General features: G+C 37.2%; 1 protein-coding gene across 1 annotated transcript; it reads right to left on the bottom strand.

Annotated features, from left to right (window-relative positions):
• Positions 1-686: 686 nt before the first annotated feature.
• On the bottom strand, positions 687-1,151 carry LOC145112711 (putative mitochondrial protein AtMg00820). The gene has a single exon (XM_079048846.1). The coding sequence runs from the start codon at positions 1,149-1,151 to the stop codon at positions 687-689; it is 465 nt and encodes a 154-aa protein (XP_078904972.1).
• Between the last annotated feature and the right edge of the window lie 19,440 nt (positions 1,152-20,591).

Raw genomic sequence — 20,591 nt, 5'->3', positions numbered from 1 at the left:
TTATGTTGAGTATTGAAATTTGGTTGAAGCTAAATCACAGTATAAGGGGATCCTTTGATATTAATCCCGTAATCTCTAAGCTGACTTTGAATCCATATCACTTGAGAAGTACAAGAAGCGGCTTCGATATACTCAGCTTCAGCGGTAGATAAGGAGACGCATGTTTTTTTCTTGGATTGCCAACTGATGAGTTTGCCATGTAGAAACTGACATCCTACATTTGTACTTTTATGATCAAGGCCGCATCCACCAATATTTGCATCAGAGAATGCTTGCACAAAGAACCTTGAGATGGAAGGGTACCAAAGAACCTTGACCTTTGAATCACCTACCATTCTGAATTTCGCAACTAAGGTCTTCGGGTAGGCTTCCCGGTAGATGAATATGCCATCTGAACTCTGTCTAATAATTAAACCAAGGAAAAATTTAATAGGAACCATTGAGCTCACCTCAAATTTAGTTTGCATCAATTTTCTGAATTCAGCAGTTAATCTAGGATTAGTGGATTCGAAAATGAAATCATCGACATAAATTTGGAAGATCATTAGATGGTCACCATCTTTCTTGCGAAAGAAGGTTGGGTCGACCGATCCTTGCTTAAACTTAGATTGTTTTAAGAAACGACTAAGGGTTTCATACCATGGGTGTGGTGCTTGTTTTAAGCCATACACATCCTTATCCAATATTTAGCAATGATTTGGATATTTTTCATTTACGAAACCCGATGGCTGTTCCACATAGACGGTTTCGTATAATTCAATATTCAGAAACGCACATTTCACGTCCAGTTGATAGACTTCGAAATTTTTCCGAGCTGCATAGGCAAGAAAAACCCGAACAGATTCAATCATTGCAACTGGTGCGCATGTTTCTTCATAGTCTATGCCTTCCTCTTGGCAGTATCCCTTCACAACTAATCGAGCTTTGTTTCTAATCACGTTGCCTTCTGTGTCAAGCTTATTGCGAAAAACCCATTTCAATCCTACAACTGATGCATCATTCGGAGTTAGAATCAGCCTCCATACTTTATTACGCTCAAACTCATTAAGCTTGTCATGTATTGCTTGTACCCAATTGGCATGATCATGAGCAGTTTTTGCAGTTTTTGGATAAATCTTGGAAATGAACGAATTAAACATGCAAAATTCCATTTTCAAAAATAATGCAGTTTGATTCGCTTTTTGTTGAGCTCTAGTGAGAACTACGGAAGAAGCTGCTCCGATTACTTTGGACTTAGGATGTTCTTTGGTCCATTTGGCCAAGGGAGGGTAGTTCGGATCATAGGATGGATCCAATTCTACATTTACATCTTCGAATTCCGACTAAGCGCCTGAGTCATTATTTTCATTCTCATTCTCCCACTAGAATGTTGCATGTGGCTCTTCGTTCGGAATCTGGTTCTCCCCTTGGAATGGAAAAACGTTGTTGACTTGAGGATTGGAATGATCCCCCTGAACAGGTGTAGTCGATGTAGAGGTTGAAGTGGAACCTTCCCCTGAACTAGAGCATTAGAAGCTTGTAACTGTGGTGGTTTTTCAAAAGTTTTCGGAATTGGCCACTCTTTTTCAAGGTCTTTGGCAGCATCATCAATGATCTTCTTCAGTTCATCTTCATTGTTATCTGCTGCTTTTGATCCCGAAGAGATAGCTTTTCTGGCTCATCAAACAGGTTCATGAATTCCTCGTAAAAATTTAAAAGAGGAATCTCCATCGGATTCGTTTAAGGAAAAATCTCCTCTGATTGACAATCAGCTTTATGAAACTTCTTCAGATAACTATCATCAAAGGTGACATAGTAGGTTTCTACTATCTTTTTCGACTTTTTGTTCAGAATCCTATATGCGTTCGATGTAAGAGAGTACCCCAAAAATATTCCTTCATCTGCCTTCACATCGAACTTGTACCGTTGATCTTTAGAATTGAAGATAAAACACCTGGAACCAAAGACATGAAAGAACTTGACGTTAGGTTTTCATTTATTTAGAATCTCATAAGGAGTGATTGAGAATATTTTATTGATTATAGATTGATTCTGAGTGAAACAACCAGTTCCGATAGCCTCAGCCCAGAAATAAAGTGGAAGGTTTGAAAAAGAGAGCATAGCCATTGCAGCTTCGCAAAGAGACCGATTTCGTATTTCGACAACACCGTTCTGCTGAGGAGTGTAAGGAGCAGAGAAATTATGAGCAACTCCTTTTTCAGTCAAGAATTCTTCAAACACTTGGTTTTTGAATTCAGAACCATTATCAATGTGTAACATACACGTTTATAACCATGTATAATTATCGTGTTTTGTAAGCTTGATAGCTTAAAATTGAATATTATTGAATATTATATGATTTTAAGCGTTGAGTTCTAACAAGATAGTTTTTACGAGATTTGAAGTAAAACTATATTTAGAACCATTCGGAAAATGATGGGAGGTCTTATGAGATTCCGATCAAAAGTCAACTATTGAAATTAACGAAAATATAAAGTTGTAAATAATTAAAAATGATGCTATTGAAAGTTGTAGATTATCTCTTTAGAAACATTTAGGCAAAAACCTCACTGAAATCCGAGTTATAACGAAGAAGTTATGACTTATCAAAGTTTCGCGACAGAATCGGCACAACGTCGTATGACGTAAAAGTGAGTTTTCAATAAACTAATTTTTAGCTTTAGTAATCTAAATGAAAGTCGTAGTATTCGTTAAACCGATAACTTTCATAAAAACAACGTCCAAATCTGACTTCGTATGAGGAAGTTATGATTTTTCTAAGATTCAGTATAGCAGTGTACAACTCGAAATTTGAATTATGGATCAAGCAATTTTTAGCTGACACAACCTAAACAAGAAGCGAAGGTCTCGTCAATAGTAGTTCAACGGTAAAAAGACAGACGAAAACGGATGTCAGATGAAGAAGTTATGAATTTTTAACGGACTTTTCTTGTCCCGGCCTGTTAAAATATAATATTAAAAATGAAGTCAAAATTAGCCGACGGAGTCGAAACGAAAGTTGTAGAGTATATATTTACCTACGCGTGGATATAAAGAACGTCAAAAAGGGAGCCCGTATGCGAAAGATATTAGTTTTTGAAGTTCGGAGCACAAACTTCGAGTCCTAACCAAGCTCACGACGTGAGCAAGTATGGTTCACGACGTGAGGTAGTCCATCGACACCTCTCAAGCCTAGAGACATGCGGAAAGCCTACGAGCTGCTCAGGACTGGGCTCATGACGTGAGCTTATATGGCTCACGACGTGAGAGTCGGATTTTCGACCTATAAATAGAGGATCAGCCCTCTTTGTTCCGTTCACACGAAAACGCAACCCTCTCTCCCGTATTGCTGATTTTAAGCCATTTTCCTGAGCCGACGATTGTTAACTGCTGACAGTGTTTAGTCAGATTCTACCAGCAAAAAAAACGCACTTAAGGGGTAATTTCATCGCAACATTCGGTTATTTCACGGTGACTTCAATATAGGGACAATTATATGTTATGTGTTATATGTTCAATGTGCTTTCTTGTGTTATTCTGGTTTATAGCGTTGATCATGTAGAGCATGTCTCGTATCACTTTTGGTACTGGCTTTGAGCCTTTGGCCATGTAGAGCATGTCTCGTATTATTCTGGTATTGGATTTATGCCTTTGGCCATGTAGAGCATGTCTCGTATCACTTCTGGTATTGGCTTTGTGCCTTTGGCCATATAGAGCCTGACTCGTATCACTTTTGGTATTAGAATCGGGCTAGGTAGGGCTGAAAGCATGTATATTCTAGCAAAATGATATTCAGAAATTGTTTATTTTCTGTGCCACTTGGGCTGAAGTCTTATTAATGTATATCATGTTGAAATTGTTGTATCTCGTTGATTGTAAATCTTTGAATCAAATCATTGGTTGATATGGAAAGTCTGTCGTATGATACTCATATGCCTTTGTTGTTCTTTGTCCCTCTTTGCTCCTGTCATATTGATATATATATATATATATATATATATATATATATATATATATATATATATATATATATATATATATATATATATGTATATATATATATATATGACATAGCGTTATATTGTAGCTGTTATTGAACTCACTAAGCGTCACCCGCTTATCCCTCTCAGTGTTTAAGTATTGCAGGTGATAAGCATCAAGTATAGTTATGTACTGTAAGAAGATGTAGAATAGTTAATATTATCACTTTTGTACTTAGTCCATAAAATCCTGGGAAGTTTTGTAATATATATAAAACTTTGTAAAAATCTTAATAGTTGGTTTGTATCCAGACTTTTTGTAAATTATATTATGAATATGCATATAGCATGTTTGGAGTAATAATATAGTAAAGTTTAGAGAAGGGGTTCACATAATCATGGTATCCGAACAGTAGTTTATGTGAACTAAATACCACAGATTGGTATTTAGACTTAAACCGCCGGAAGTTCAATATATGAACGGATTCATTGTGAGTATATGGATACAAACCATAGGAAAGACTTAAGTAGGGTATATGCCTTAATTAATATTATATGCTAATTGAATTGTTATAGCATGCCTTAGGTTGAATACCTCACTTGCTATAGTGTGCACTAGCATACTTTAAGGGAGATGCCTGATATGCTAATATGTGCTAAATGATAAATAATATACCTGAAAGCGGGAGCTCGACTTAGAGATATGTAGTGCCACTCTTTCTGTTTCGACTCATCCACGTGTCAATCGAATTATTTCTGTTTCCTCTATTCCATCGGCTCAAACTGCTCGATCTGATCCTAGCAGACAAGTACAATCTCATAATACCTTTCGTGGCTGCGGCAGGTCACAAACTTTTTCTCTTCGGTCACCATTGTGTCGAAAATGTGGAAAGAATCACCATGGTCAATGCATAACAGAAAAGGACCGATGATTTGCTATGGGTGCGGAGAAAAGGGTCACACGAAGCCCGTTTGCCCGATGAAAAATGTTACATGCTATGCTTGTGGTGTTACTGGCTACAGAAAGCGTTTTTGCCCTACTCTTATTAGCCAAATGATGGGAAGTCAAGCTTTTGTTCAACACCCGGTGGGTACTTCAACTAAAAAGGAGGAGGTGCCAAAAGCTAAAAGCAGTGCATTCCAGATTACCGCAGAGGAGGCACGTGATGACCCGAATGTTGTGACTGGTACATTTCTAGCTGATTCTAGACCTGCTCACATCTTATTTGATTCTAGTGCCTCAGATTCTTTTGTGTCTCATAAACATGAACATTATATTCAAATTGCATGCTTTGCACTCGCCCAACCGTTTCATATAAATACTGCGGGAACTGTGTCGTTACTTGCTGATAAAGTCTATGGAGATTATTTCATAGAAATAGAAGGATATAATTTTCTTCTTAACCTGATTCCTATCTCCTTGCGCAACTTTGATATCATTCTCGGCATCAAACTTTTCAAGGTGATAAGGAGACTTACGATAGTTGAAATCGATAACTTCATAAATAAACCGTCGAGGGATATCGTAAAATAAAACCTATCAAGTGATACCGTAAATAGTGTATTAATACCTATAGAGTGGTGTTGTACATTCAAACTATGTTTGATGAAATAATAACACCTTTGGGGGGGGGAAGTTGTGTGTTTGAAGTACATTCGGACGAGATGAATGTTTTGGCATAATCGATGAAGATGTTCCACCGTTGACCGGATTAAAGCAGTGATTGCTTACTGAGTTAGAAGAGCTAAAAATGGTGATAAATACTTCGATGATATCAAGAATTTATGTTGTGTAAGATTAGGAAGAATTCAATGAAGATTAAAGGAAAGGCAAACAGAGTTTCCAGACTCAATAGGCCAATACTTTGTCTAACGTCGTGACGTAGTATGCAGTTCGAGTAATGCGGCAAAAGCTGATTTGTACCCTATACAGGATGCTCGGACATAGTATTTTAGATATACAAAGTGACAATTGACTCCTATCACATCCTTATGAAATTTCTATAGTGTGTTAACCCGACATTAACATACAAGATTAGGGTGGTGAAATAAGTTATTGGGTGGTAAAAGGCTGAGTAATTACTAGTCAGAGTAAGGTAGAGTATATAGTTGAAGAAGATATACACTCAGAGTATTGTATAAGAAGAGATGTTGCTGTCAGGAACGACAGAGAAAGAAGTTGAAACTAGTAGAACATGTTGAGATATAGCTAAAATGCAGACTTCCTAGGATTCACTATTATGAAGTAGACATGAAAGATATACACTGAGAAGCAGACCTTCTAAGATTAATGACGATGTCATGGAAGGATGATATGCATGGAAACTTTCATGAGTTAGAAAATGATACAAATAGTTGGATATCGTTTGTCTCCACACTATTAGATTAAATTCTGGTATAGTGTGCCTTGCAGAGTGCACACTACCCGAGAAAGAATTTATATGAATAATTTGGAAGTGAAATTCCTATCGACTTAGGAAAAGTATTAGAATATGTTAGATCGAGCATATACGTCAGAAGGATTCTAAAAATGGTGAGTCTAGGAAATCCAAGATGTGTTTGATAAAGACGTGAAATCCATAGTTGAGTCTAAGAGAAATTGTTGTATGTACTTGTTTAAACACATTCATGTGTGATAAGTTGCTTTGTGAAAACTTTTGAATGGTGACTTGGAAAACTGCGTGACAATACTTGGGAAAAGTATAAGTAGCTGTGAATAGTAGTAGAGGCCTATACTACTGGAAGCACAGGACTCACACTTGGATCAAGGAAAGTCACAAGGTTACCAAGAAGCTAGTAATCGATTCTGTTTTTGTTCAAGTGTGTCATTACCTTCGTTTCGGTGATGACTAAGAAAATGATTTTCGTTCAGACCTTAGTGGTGGTAAATAATCGAGAGTGACTAATATAGATCTGCGAAGTGAATTGATTGGTTCAGAGAACCATGTTCTGTGTAGTGACGAAACTTCAGTCTGAAGATTGAAGAAGGTGATGGTTGAGGTGGTCGATAGAAGTATAACAGCCTTCATTAAAGGATTAAGAAACCATTAACTAGAAATGCTACCTACTATAAAGATATTACATCACATTAAAATATGAAGGAAGATTTCTTCCGTGATAGTATTAAACAAATAGAGACAAGAGTTTTTTTTTTTTGTGTCTTTTGCGTTATGAAATCAATGGTCATTAGAATATGACCATTCGAGTTATTGTTGTAACAAAAGTGAAGACCTTATCCCGGGTTGCTCTCAGCACAACTTATCATCCCCAGACAGATGGTCAGACGGAGAGAACAATCCAAACAGTAGAAGATATGCTTCGTGCATGTGTCTTGGAGTTAGGTGGTAATTGAAATAAGTACTTACGTCTTGTCGAATTTTCATATAATAACAGTTACCACACTTCAATCAAAATGTCGCCATATGAAGCATTATATGGGCGCAAATATCGTACTCCATTATGTTGGCGTGATGTAGGACAGAAAATCATTGGTGGTCCTAAAATGATTCAAGACACCACTGATAAGATTCAAATTGTACGAGAAAGAATGAAAGTGGCCTAGGATCGACAAAAGTCCTATACAGAAAAGAGAAGACGACCTATAGAATTCCAGTTGGGTGATTTCGTAATGCTGAAGGTATCCCCATGGAAAGGAATTATGCGATTTGGGAAGAAAGGAAAATTAAGTCCCAGATTTGTTGGCCCTTTCAAAATCATCCAGAGAATTGGTAAGCAAGCATACTGTTTGGAATTGCCGGAAGATTTGGCAGGTATTCATGATGTGTTTCATGTGAGTTATCTGCATAAATGTTTAAGCATATATGATGAAACGGTCTCGTTATCCGAGGTGAAACTGGATAATAAATGAAGATATGTAGAAGAACCTGAAGAGATCGTAAACGAAAGAACGGTTAATCTACGTAATAAAGAAGTGGAGTTGGTGCTTGTCAAATGGAAACACCATCGAGGCCCAAATTATAATTGGGAAAATAAGAATGAGATAAGAGCGAAATATCCCCATTTGTTTAAATCGTTGTAATTTCGGGGACGAAATCCTCAAATGGAGGAGGTATTTGTAACATACATGTTTATAACCATGTATAATTATTGTGTTTTGTAAGCTTGATAGCTTAAAAGTGGATATTATTGAATATTATAAGATTTTAAGCGTTGAGTTCTAACAAGATAGTTTTTACGAGATTTGAAGTAAAACTATGTTTAGAACCATTCGGAAAATGATGGGAAATCTTATGAGATTCCGATCAAAAGTCAACTACTGAAATTAACAAAAATATAAAGTTGGAAATAATTAAAAATGATGGTATTGAAAGTTGTAGATTATCTCGTTAGAAACATTTAGACGAAAACCTCACTAAAATCCAAGTTATAACGAAGAAGTTATGACTTATCAGAGTTTCGCGACAAAACCGGCACGACGCCGTATGACGTAAAAATGGAGCTTTCAATAAACTACATTTTAGCTTTAGTAATCCAAATGAAAGTCGTAGTATTCGTTAAACCGATAACATTCATAAAAGAACGTCCAAATCTGACTTCGTATGAGGAAGTTATGATTTTTCTAAGATTCGGCATAGCAGTGTGCAGCTCGAAATTCGAATTATAGATCGAACAATTTTTAGCTGACACAACCTAAACGAGATTCAAAGGTCTCGTCAATAGTAGTTCAACGGTAAAAAGACGAACGAAAACGGATGTCAGATGAAGAAGTTATGAATTTTTAACGGACTTTTCTTGTCCCGGCCTGTTAAAAATATAATATTAAAAATGAAGTCAAAATTAGCCGATGGAGTCGAAACGAAAGTTGTAGAGTATATATTCACCTACGCGCGGATATAAAGAACGTCAAAAAGGGAGCCTGTATGCGAAAGATATTAATTTTTGAAGTTCGGAGCACAAACTTCGAGTCCTAACCAAGCTCACGACGTGAGCAAGTATGGTTCACGAGGTAAGGTAGTCCATCGACACCTCTCAAGCCTAGAGACATGCGGAAAGCCTACGAGCTGCTCAAGACTGGGCTCATGACGTGAGCTTATATGGCTCACGAGGTCATAGTCAGATTTTCGACCTATAAATAGAAGATTAGCCCTCTTTGTTCCGTTTACACGAAAACGCAACCCTCTCTCCCGTATTGCTGATTTTGAGCCATTTTCCTGAGCCGACGATTGTTAACTGCTAACAGTGTTTACTCAGATTCTACCAGCAAAAAAATGCACTTAAGGGGTAATTTCATTGCAACATTCGGTTATTTCACGGTGACTTCAATATAGGGACAATTATATGTTATGTGTTATATGTTCAATGTGCTTTCTTGTGTTATTCTGGTTTATAGCGTTGATCATGTAGAGCATGTCTCGTATCACTTTTGGTACTGGCTTTCAGCCTTTGGCCATGTAGAGCATGTCTCATATTATTCTGGTATTGGATTTATGCCTTTGGCCATGTAGAGCATGTCTCGTATCACTTCTGGTATTGGCTTTGTGCCTTTGGCCATATAGAGCATGACTCGTATCACTTTTGCTTTTGGCATCGGGCTAGGTAGGGCTGAAAGCATGTATATTCTAGCAAAATGATATTCAGAAATTGTTTATTTTCTGTGCCACTTGGGCTGAAGTCCTATTAATGTATATCATGTTGAAATTGTTGTATCTCGTTGATTGTAAATCTTTGAATCAAATCATTGGTTGATATGGAAAGTCTGTCGTATGGTACTCATATGCCTTTGTTGTTCTTTGTCCCTCTTTGCTCCTGTTATATATATATATATATGACATAGTGTTATATTGTAACTGTTATTGAACTCACTAAGCGTCACCCGCTTATCCCTCTCAGTGTTTAAGTATTGCAGGTGATAAGCATCAAGTATAGTTATGTACTGTAAGAAGATGTAGAATAGTTAATATTATCACTTTTGTACTTAGTGTATAAATTCCTGGGAAGTTTTGTAATATATATAAAACTTTGTAAAAATCTTAATAGTTGGTTTGTATCCAGACTTTTTGTAAATTATATTATGAATATGCATGTAGCATGTTTGGAGTAATAATATAGTAAAGTTTAGAGAAGGGGTTCACACAATCATGGTATCTGAGCAGTAGTTTATGTGAACTAAATACCACGGATTGGTATTTAGACTTAAACCGCCGGAAGTTCAATATATGAACGGATTCATTGTGAGTATATGGATACAAACCATAGGAAAGACTTAAGTAGGGTATATGCCTTAATTAATATTATATGCTAATTGAATTGTTATAGCATGCCTTAGGTTGAATACCTCACTTGTTATATTGTAACTGTTATTGAAATCACTAAGCGTCTCCCGCTTATCCCTCTTAGTGTTTAACTATTGTAGGTGATAAGCATCCAGTATAGTTATGTACCGTAAGAAGATGTAGAATAGTAAATATTATCACTTTTGTACTTAGTGTATAAATTCCTGGGAAGTTATATAATATATATAAAACTTTGTAAAAATCTTAATAGTTGGTTTGTATCCAGACTTTTGTAAATTATATTATGAATATACATGTAGCATGTTTTGAGTAATAATATAGTAAGGTTTAGAGAAGGGGTTCTCACACAATGCGAACGTTCCGAATAGGCTTTCAGAATTCAAGCTCGATCTGCTTGATGAAGTCCTTCAACTTGGAAGTTACATCTAATTTCTGTTTAAGAAAATAAACCCAAGTAAATCTAGAAAAATCATCGACTATAACTAGAATATATTTATTACCACCAATGCTCTCTATGGCAGATGGACCATAAAGATCAATGTGTAATAGTTCTAGTGGGTCTATAACTTTGGTATTAATAATAGTTGTATGACTTTTATGACTTTGCTTTCCCAGCTCGCAAGCAGCACACAAATGTTCCTTTTCAAACTTCAGAAGAGGGAGTCCTCGTACAAGATTGCGAAGTACAAGTTTATTGATGTCCTTGAAATTCAGATGCGAGAGCCTTTGGTGCCATAAACAACTGTCATCCGAGGTTGCTTTTCGTAAGTAGGCCAATTGATGGCTTTCCTGTGATTGGTTTTATTGTCAGATGAAACATCTCTCCCTTTCTTTTGAATTTCAGCAGCACTACCTTTGTTTTCTTCTCTATGATTTTTGATCCCTCATCATCAAATGATACTTTCAGCCCTGTATACACAACCAATTGCGAAACACTTATTATGTTATGTTGCAAGCCTTCCACATATGCTACCTTCCGAATGGAGAATTCGCCATTGGTAATCATCCCGTAGCCTTTGATTTCCCCTGTGGCGTTGTTTCCATACTTTACTCTACCACCGTCCTTCAGCGATTGGAATTCCCTCAGCTATTCTCTCTTTTCTGTCATGTGACGCGAATAACCACTATCGATATACCATTCAGAGTCGTATTGTACGTCACACATTACCTACAAAATTCGAAGAGATTTAGGAACCCAAACTTTCTTGGGTCCTGGTGAGGATTTTGTAATAACATGAAAAGTTATGTTCGTATCAACCCAAAAGCTTCATTTTAGCAAAACATTATTCTCTCTTTTGAATGTTGGCTCATCTAAAGAGAATGGTAGTTTGCTACATTCCGGAGTTTGGCAAAATGGATGTGGAGATAGCAGTGGTTTTGATAAAGAAGCCGATTTTTAAATCCGAAAATGAACCGAAGGATCTTAACAAGATGAAGCCGGGAAAAATCCGAAAGGATAACTAGAGTGTGGCATTTCAAAAAAGAGAAGGTGAAAAAGTTTAAAAGTGTTCGTTCTTCCTGTTGGACAAGCATTTGTATTCAACTTCATGTTTGAACTATATTTTGGAGATAACTGAAGCATGTAAAGTGAATGAAGCTTCAAATAACAAATGCTTCTCGAATATGTTGAAGTGGTACATTGTTGTTCGGAACACTCTTCTTGGACTAATGTCGAAACTGTTCAAAGTTCAGAAACGTCAACAGCAGTGAAGGATCTCTTTTATTTATTTGACACAAAGAGGAAGATTGTTTGGCCATTTGATGTGTTGTGTCAAATTTATTATGTATGTAATTAGTCTTTATTATTAACGGATTGGGCCTGTCCATCCGTCATTATGATTCTAGGGTTAGACTATAAATAGTGTATGTATGTATCGTTCTAGGGTTAATCAGTTGTATTGACCTACATTTCCTTTACAGAAAAGTTCACCTTGAACTCTTATAAGGTTTTGATAATATCAAGCATTCGACATTTCTTGATCATTGTTCTTATTCATTAATTCACTTTACTGTTTCTGAATTTATCGATCTTAACATTATTGTTTCAGCAATTGTATTGTTTCAACATGATGAACTCTCGCAGCCCTGACCGTCCTATCATCAGCAATCTCCACATCAAGAGGACGATCGAGCTCCCCCAGAGCTCCATCAAATCTCTTGCTAAGAGCAAGAGATACAAAAGATCGGGTAGCCCCCGAATCATATAATACCAAAGTAGAGATACCGTTCATGAGGAATGATCCTAAAATAAAAAAACATAAACATAAGAAACATTGTAATATAAATAAAGAGATAAGAAGAAGATACATACCCGTCACAACATCGGGAGTTGCACGCGCCTCCTCCGCCGTTAGCTGGAAAGCCCTGCTCCTCGCCGCTGGCGCATCTGCCCGGCCCTGACGGCGGTCAGTAATCCCTAAAGTTGCAGGGGCAGCTGCTGACACCGGTTCTGCTGTAGCCAAACTCGGACAATGGGCCTTCTTTTGGCCCCTCTGATTGCACTGTAAGCAAATCAGATCAGATACCGGAGCGGTGGGGGTGGCAGCAGTACAATCCCAACTGATATGACCAGTCTACCCGCACTTGAAGCAGCCAGAACCACCCGCTCTGCACGTCCCCTTGTGCACCTTGCCAAACCTGCCACCACGGCTATGACCATGCTGGCCTTTCGGTCTAGAATCAGATACCTTGGGCCTCTTGTCCGAACCATCAACACTCGACACAGAATCTGGCTTCCTCTTCTTCTCCATCTCCAAGTCAATCTCCCTCTCCCTAGCCCTCTCTATCATGTCTTCTAGTGTCTTGCAGCTAGATCAGCTAACAAACTGTCAAATATCATTCCTCAGCATCTCATGATACCGGGAATTCTTCATCTCCTCATCCGCCACATACTACGGAACCAGAAGTACCCTCTCCCTGAACATAGCGGTGATCTCAGCCACCGTATCAGTAGTCGGACGGAGATCCTAGAACTCTAGTGCCAGCTGTTGCACCTCAATCACTAGTGCAAACTCGGCTCGGAACCTGGTCGAGAAATCACTCCAGGTCATCGAATCAATAGCAACATCATCCTCGATAGCACACCCCTAGCTCCTCCCACCAATCACGCGCCCTATCCTTCAGAAGACAGGAAGCTAGCCTGACCTTGTCCCCCTCGGGAAAACGGCTGGTACAGAAGGCGTTAGCAACATATTCCAAACATATGTTGCTCGCAAAGGGGTCCCTTGCCCCATGATAATCGGGTGCTCCACATGCCCAAAACTCCCTGAAAGTCAGAGAACACGTCCCGACCAAAGCTACAATCTCAGTACGAAAGGCGCTCAATCTCTCATCAAGAATATTCAGAAAATACCCTCCTTGACCGTGTGAAAGATCATAGGAGTCTGATCAAGGGTATTTCACGTAATCTCAGACGATATAAACTCCCTCGTCTAGTCATCAAGCTGTCCGACTCCAGCACCTGAGCCCAAACCCTCCCCAGCAGCGGAACTGCCCACTGGCTTGCCTCGCAATACCAACATACTGAAAATAGACCATAAAAACTATCAGAATACGCATCAATACACACATCAGAGAAATCACAACCCACAAGCTCCCTGGCTTTATTGTAGCCCTCCTTGAATCGAGTACGGATCCTCTGCTTCCAGTAGTACGGGCCCATGCTACCTTCCACATATATCCGTACTTTCCTCAAGAAGTGCCTTAACTCAGCCAAGTTACTCTATAACCAACAATTTCCTCATAGATAAGGCTCCCAACACTAAATATCATCCTAGGTTTTCCTTAGGGAAAACTCCACACCACTCTCTGCCATCAGCTGTAGAAGGAACTCACGTTAACCTCCTCTAATTAGCTCGCGAATACAATTACATATTACAAAAACTAGATAATTCTTCGAATGAGAGGTCTCTCACTACAATGGTTGAACTCAAACAAGAGTTGCGCAATAGAGTTAAACCTAACCCTCTAAAATTATTTAGTTTCCATAATATGTAACTTAGCATATTCGCTTACTAATAAGCTGAAGCTAGCAAAAACTCCTAAAATCACAAAGCAAGCAGCATTTGAGCATCAAGTAATCAGAACAAGGCATAACCTAATCAAGCCATCCTTACTGACTGATCAGTACCATGCAAATCTATAAGCTCATAAAGCAGGCATGCAAAGGCGTCTTTCCTAGTGTTGGGTTATGAGCATTCTAACACTCCTAAGTGTACATGCAACCCTAAATACCTTGGATCTATGTTTTCTCTATTATACATACAATTATGCACATCCAAGGTATTATCCTAATCTAGCATACAAAATAATAAATATAACAAGATAGAATACATACCTCTTTGATGTAGAATGTCTTCATGAAGCTTGAGTGCCTAGTGCCCCAAGTGTGACACCTCAAATGGTTCACACAACACCAAATACACTTGGAATAACTTGAGAGAAACTTGAACACTCCTTGAAATCGTCTAGCCCTCACACTCACACATTAGTGCACGATTTCTTGAGCCATGGGATTCTTTTATATGGTGGCTATTAGGGTTACACCATGTAACTCATAACTTTACCCATTCCTTATGCTCCATGGATTTTAACCTCCATGGAGTATCCATGGGTCACCCCATGGACTTAGTCCAACATCAGGAATCTTGGATCACAAGCCCACATATATAAGAATGAATGATTTACACAATCAACCCATATATTTAATTAGTCTCCTTTTGATCACTTAATTAATTCCAAATTAATTCTTGATCAATACTAATTAAATAACCTTATTAATATATTAGAACTTATAATATATTAACCAACCTTAAGTGTTATTTCTCTCATTATAGTCTATCCAAATGCATGTTGCCAAATGGACCATGCCGGGTCGGGTCAAGTCTTACCAATTATAGTTATGGACTTAGACATTAATCCAACAGTCTCCCACTTGGATAAGTCTAAAACTATTATTGCGTATGACTTCAGGAACCGATCAGCAATCGTAGCTCTCAAAAGCTTCTGTCGAACTCTGACCTTGTCGATGAACTCTGACCTTTGTAAATGACTTGTCCATTAGATAAGGAACATATATTCCTCCATTCTAGATATCATATGGACTGAGACATGGATTATCAATCATTCTCTCTGTACATTTGTTGTTTCTCGATTTCCGATTCATGACGACTGACTGATTGAACAAATCAAATCAGTCCTGGCTTGGCCAAGCACTCACATGTATCATCTTTAAATCATCGAGGGGCCCACAGATATCGCTTTTATCCCGAAGGTAAAAGGAATGGATAAACTTCGACTCATATGGCTTGTTCTACTACTTGTTGAATCATACACAAAGGCACGTTTTATAACATCGAGTTACCAATGCGTTTTCGTGCAATCAATGTATAACCAACTCATAGTAACAACTCATATCTCTAGGTTTGAAGAATATAAGATATTATCGTCTCATGATTACTCGTGATAAAATCCATGAAGTGATTCAAACGAGCGCGGGTTGAATCCAATACTCAAAACTTATGAGCACTCATGAGTGTTGTAGCGCCACTTTGTCCACCAACTTGGACCTCTACAAACCAACCCATGACAGTCTTGATTCATATCTACTTCCAACATATGACCGACTGTGGATGGTTTGAATAACTTAATCATTCAGGAAGAGCGACTTAGTTAGCATAACACTTATGCTCCCACTAGCTTTGACATGTACTCAGAAATCAGCTGACTTTCTTACCAAAGTTCAGATTTCTGATACTAGATTGTTTTGATAAAACTTTATCAAAATCATACACCTCTCTTAGATAGCTCACATGTGTGTCTAAATAATTTTAGAACTATGAAAAGAGATGTCATAATCATAGTCTCAATTGTTTAGACCTTTGCCACTTCTCACAAGTCCATGTTAGTGTGTCGGTAAACCACACACGCTCCACTAACGACTTTGAGAATGCAAATATCACAATTGCTATCTAGCTAAAATCTACTTAATGAAAGTGTTTCCTCACCATCATTTTCATGAATCGGAGAGAAACCTTATGACACTTAGATTTAATAGTGTATGTGTTCTTATCCATGTGAATTTGTCAAAACCATAATCACAAGACAAGGTTAGTGACAAATCCAAACTCATATTGATTAAACTTGTGCAATCTTAAATTCTTGCCATTTGGCAGCTCAGGTGCCTACCATTGCTTCCAAGTAGTTGTGCAACCAATTGAGAACTCTCAGAACTCCTATGCAAAGCCAACTTGAATAGGCACAAAAATTTCAACACGATAGGTTATAAACCTCAAGTCGTGTGCTAGTGAAGGACTTTAGGTTTTATTCTTGATTAAGTCTTGAAACTTTCAAGAGCTTTAAGACTCCCACTGTCCTCTTGACATATAAGACTCCCTTGTCAAATATTCAAGAGATAGTGCGGATTCTTTATCAAGACTAACACTTTACACAATTGGCCTAAGTTGGTCTCTGTTTTATCCAAAACATCACAACTTACCAATTTCAAATGTACAAGAGTAGATAACCTTTTACTCTTACATTTGACTAGTGTTAACAAACCCTCTTTAAGATATGTCACTCAAGTTACAATCTTGGAGTATGACTCTAAGAATTGTTTTGGAACGAAGTATGACTCATCTTTTTGATTTAACCATACCAATCTTAATCATTAAGATGATCATAAACATGATACTAAAGTACTCTCCCATCTTTTCAGATTTGAGAAACTTTTATCTTTCTGCCATACTTTGATTCTTCATATTCGTTCTGTCTCACATTGAAACTTCTCCAATGCTACAGACTTATACTTAAACTTATAAGTATAATCATATTTACTGAACTTAAGTAAATCATGACGAATAGTCTTCTTGATCTTTTGTGGTGGACTTGACCAGTGCACAAGAATGTGTACTCGATCCCTTAGTCCTTTCCTTATTCACATAAGGAATTAGTCTTAATTTTCCAAGCTGAAAGTTCTCATTCATCATACTATACAACTTGCATGATTCCAAGTTTCAGTCCAATTGAACCTTGGGTGATGAGAATCTTTCCTTATTTGGTAATATTAGACACTACCACAACCGAAAGAATCAAATCCATTTTTCCAATATTGCTATCAATGGAATCTTATAAGCAACAACTTTTCACAAATGCCATTGTAAGGATACTTAAAATAAATAAAATCAAAACCTTTAAAACTTTGCGGAAAAACTTATCCTTACAATCCATATGAAAACCTTGTTGTTATCTATTCCTAAGCAATATAAATATCATAACTCTTAAGTAATAGCCCAAAATTCTGATCACCGAACCATGCGATTGAAATCCATCTTCGCGATCAGAATCAGCATGTACTTAATAGAGTTAGACAATGGACTTTACCTGAAGTAGAGCCAAACTTATTGACTTTAACATCCTTAGGTAAATTTGGCAGCTTCGTAACCAATGCCCCTTCCTTTGGCAATAGTTACCTATGGACCCTTGATAATGGGAATATCTCAGACTTCGCCTCTCTCTTTACCATTGGGACAACCGAGTTGACTATGGCCGATCCCTTTCCATTGGGAAGAGAGAGCTTTACTGGATATCCAATGTCATCATTGTCAATGTCCATAGCGTTTTAGGAAGTTGATCTTAGCAAATAGATAAGATCATTAAGGGTCTTGTCTTAGTCTGTTTCATAGGATTCCCAAAAGAACTCACTATGTGACTTAGAAAGTAGTTGAGCCACCAACTTTCTCAAGACTTTGACACCCAACTCTCCCGTCTTGTCAATATGTGACTACATCTCCAAGATGTGATCACACCTAGACCTTGCCTTGCCAATAGGGCTTGAGTGACCTTAACTTTTTAGGAACTTGTGGGTTAGGGAGAATAATTGGAGGAGGTGAAAGAATTATGATATCCATGGGACATCATCTTCATTTAGGAAAGCTTGTTTCAAGAGATTTGGGAAGATCATAAATGTCTAGACCAGACATCTTTTTGGGAGATATTCAAGATAGTTGATTTAAAGTCCTTAATATGACACCCAATATGAAATATTAAGGATAGGACCCAACAAACTATTTTATAACTTAGAAGAGGGATGCCGTAATCAAAGCTATAAAATATTTGAAGGTAGGTGAATGACGATTCACCAATTTCCACCATGAAAAACGAAATAATTTATTAGGTTTTAATTGGATTTGAAAGTCCTAGATCTTTGAGATTCATTGAACTATTCAAAGGCATGTTTCAATCTCGAGTGTGCCCTTCAGGTTTTGTGACTGGGATGCCGAGGATCACAAAACAAGGTGTGAATAACCATGCAAATATACTTGGTACCCTTAATATTTACCCCTTAATCAGTGTGCCGGTTAACCACATACGCTCCACCGATACTATGATAAATATTAAGTTACCCTTTGCCTACCTTGTTAAGTCCAGGTTAGTGTGCCGGTTAACCACACACGCTCCACTAACGACTTAAGCAAAGTGCAAAGTGTAATTTCATGGGTTAGCACCAAATTCACATTTTCCTAAGTAACTAAGATTGGGTATTAATAAGAGTTTAGTTACTTAGTATTTATCATTAATACTTTTAATGAAAGGAGAATTATAGTCCCTGTCCTACCCGTTCGGCTAACGACCCTCCACCAGTCAAGGAAGCGGTGGGTGAGAGTGGACACCCATTAAACTGCCATTTTATAGGCAGTAACCTTATACCCCCCTTATAGACCGGCTTCGTGAATGAGGCCTACTAACGGTAAGACTGACTTTACTCTTATACATATATATAAATATTATTAACTTATAATATTATAAAGTATAAGGGTTGAATTTTAACTTTTAAAATTCTAAGGGTTAACTTGGAATTAAAGTATTCATAAGTGAAAACTTTTCAAATTCCAAAACTTGAGGGCAAGTTTTGAAACTATTCAAAACTAATTAATTCCATAACTTATGAGTTTAAAGTAATTTTAATTAAAACTACTTTAAACTAATTAATAAAAGAATAACTTTTTTATTGTAACTTATGGAACTAATTAAGGTTACACTTTTTTTTTAATTTAATGAAGAGACTCTTGAACCTCCATAACTTGAGGACAAGTTATGGAGTCATAAAACCATTTAATTAGAACTAGACTCTTCATTTTGTAACCTTTGCCAACTTTTATGAGTTTTATGATTCTTAAATGTGACTTTTCATATAACTTGAGGACAAGTTACAAAAACACACTTTGGAATCAACTCTTAGATTAAAATGGATTGAAAACAACTATTTCACACAACTTTTCTATTAATATAAGAACCTCATAAGAACAAGATAATTCAAATCATCAATCTTCAAGAAATTAGCATGAACATACAAACTAATACAAATCTTGAAATTATGACAATTATCTTAGAAATTGCATTAGCATGAACATTACCACATCAAAAACAAGTTTATAAGTCCAAAAACATCTTAGGGTAATGTTCCTAGTCCAATTCCAGCCAAAACAATCGAATATATGCATCCAACTCGATTTTTTCAGCTACTTTTGCAAGTATAACAAGAAAACAAGCCTAGGCTCTGATACCACTGTTGGGTTATGAGCATTCTAACACTCCTAAGTGTACATGCAACCCTAAATACCTTGGATCTATGTTTTCTCTATTATACATACAATTATGCACATCCAAGGTATTATCCTAATCTAGCATACAAAATAATAAATATAACAAGATAGAATACATACCTCTTTGATGTAGAATGTCTTCATGAAGCTTGAGTGCCTAGTGCCCCAAGTGTGACACCTCAAATGGTTGACACAACACCAAATACACTTGGAATAACTTGAGAGAAACTTGAACACTCCTTGAAATCGTCTAGCCCTCACACTCACACATTAGTGCACGATTTCTTGAGCCATGAGATTCTTTTATATGGTGGCTATTAGGGTTACACCATGTAACTCATAACTTTACCCATTCCTTATGCTCCATGGATTTTAACCTCCATGGAGTATCCATTGGTCACCCCATGGACTTAGTCCAACATCAGGAATCTTGGATCACAAGCCCACATATATAAGAATGAATGATTTACACAATCAACCCATATATTTAATTAGTCTCCTTTTGATCACTTAATTAATTCCAAATTAATTCTTGATCAATACTAATTAAATAACTTTATTAATATATTAGAACTTATAATATATTAACCAACCTTAAGTGTTATTTCTCTCATTATAGTCTATCCAAATGCATGATGTCATGCAACCCAAATGGACCATGCCGGGTCGGGTCAAGTCTTACCAATTATAGTTATGGAATTATACATTAATCCAACACCTAGATCCTTAGCCCTTATCTAGCAAGCGATTCACATATTCACAATTCAAAACATATC

Source organism: Lactuca virosa, chromosome 5 (genome assembly GCF_052849685.1).
Source record: "Lactuca virosa cultivar CGN04683 chromosome 5, Lactuca_virosa_CGN04683_v6, whole genome shotgun sequence".
Classification (NCBI taxonomy): Eukaryota; Viridiplantae; Streptophyta; class Magnoliopsida; order Asterales; family Asteraceae; genus Lactuca; species Lactuca virosa.
Note: the sequence above shows the minus strand (reverse complement) of the source record. Positions and strands in the feature narration are given on the sequence as shown.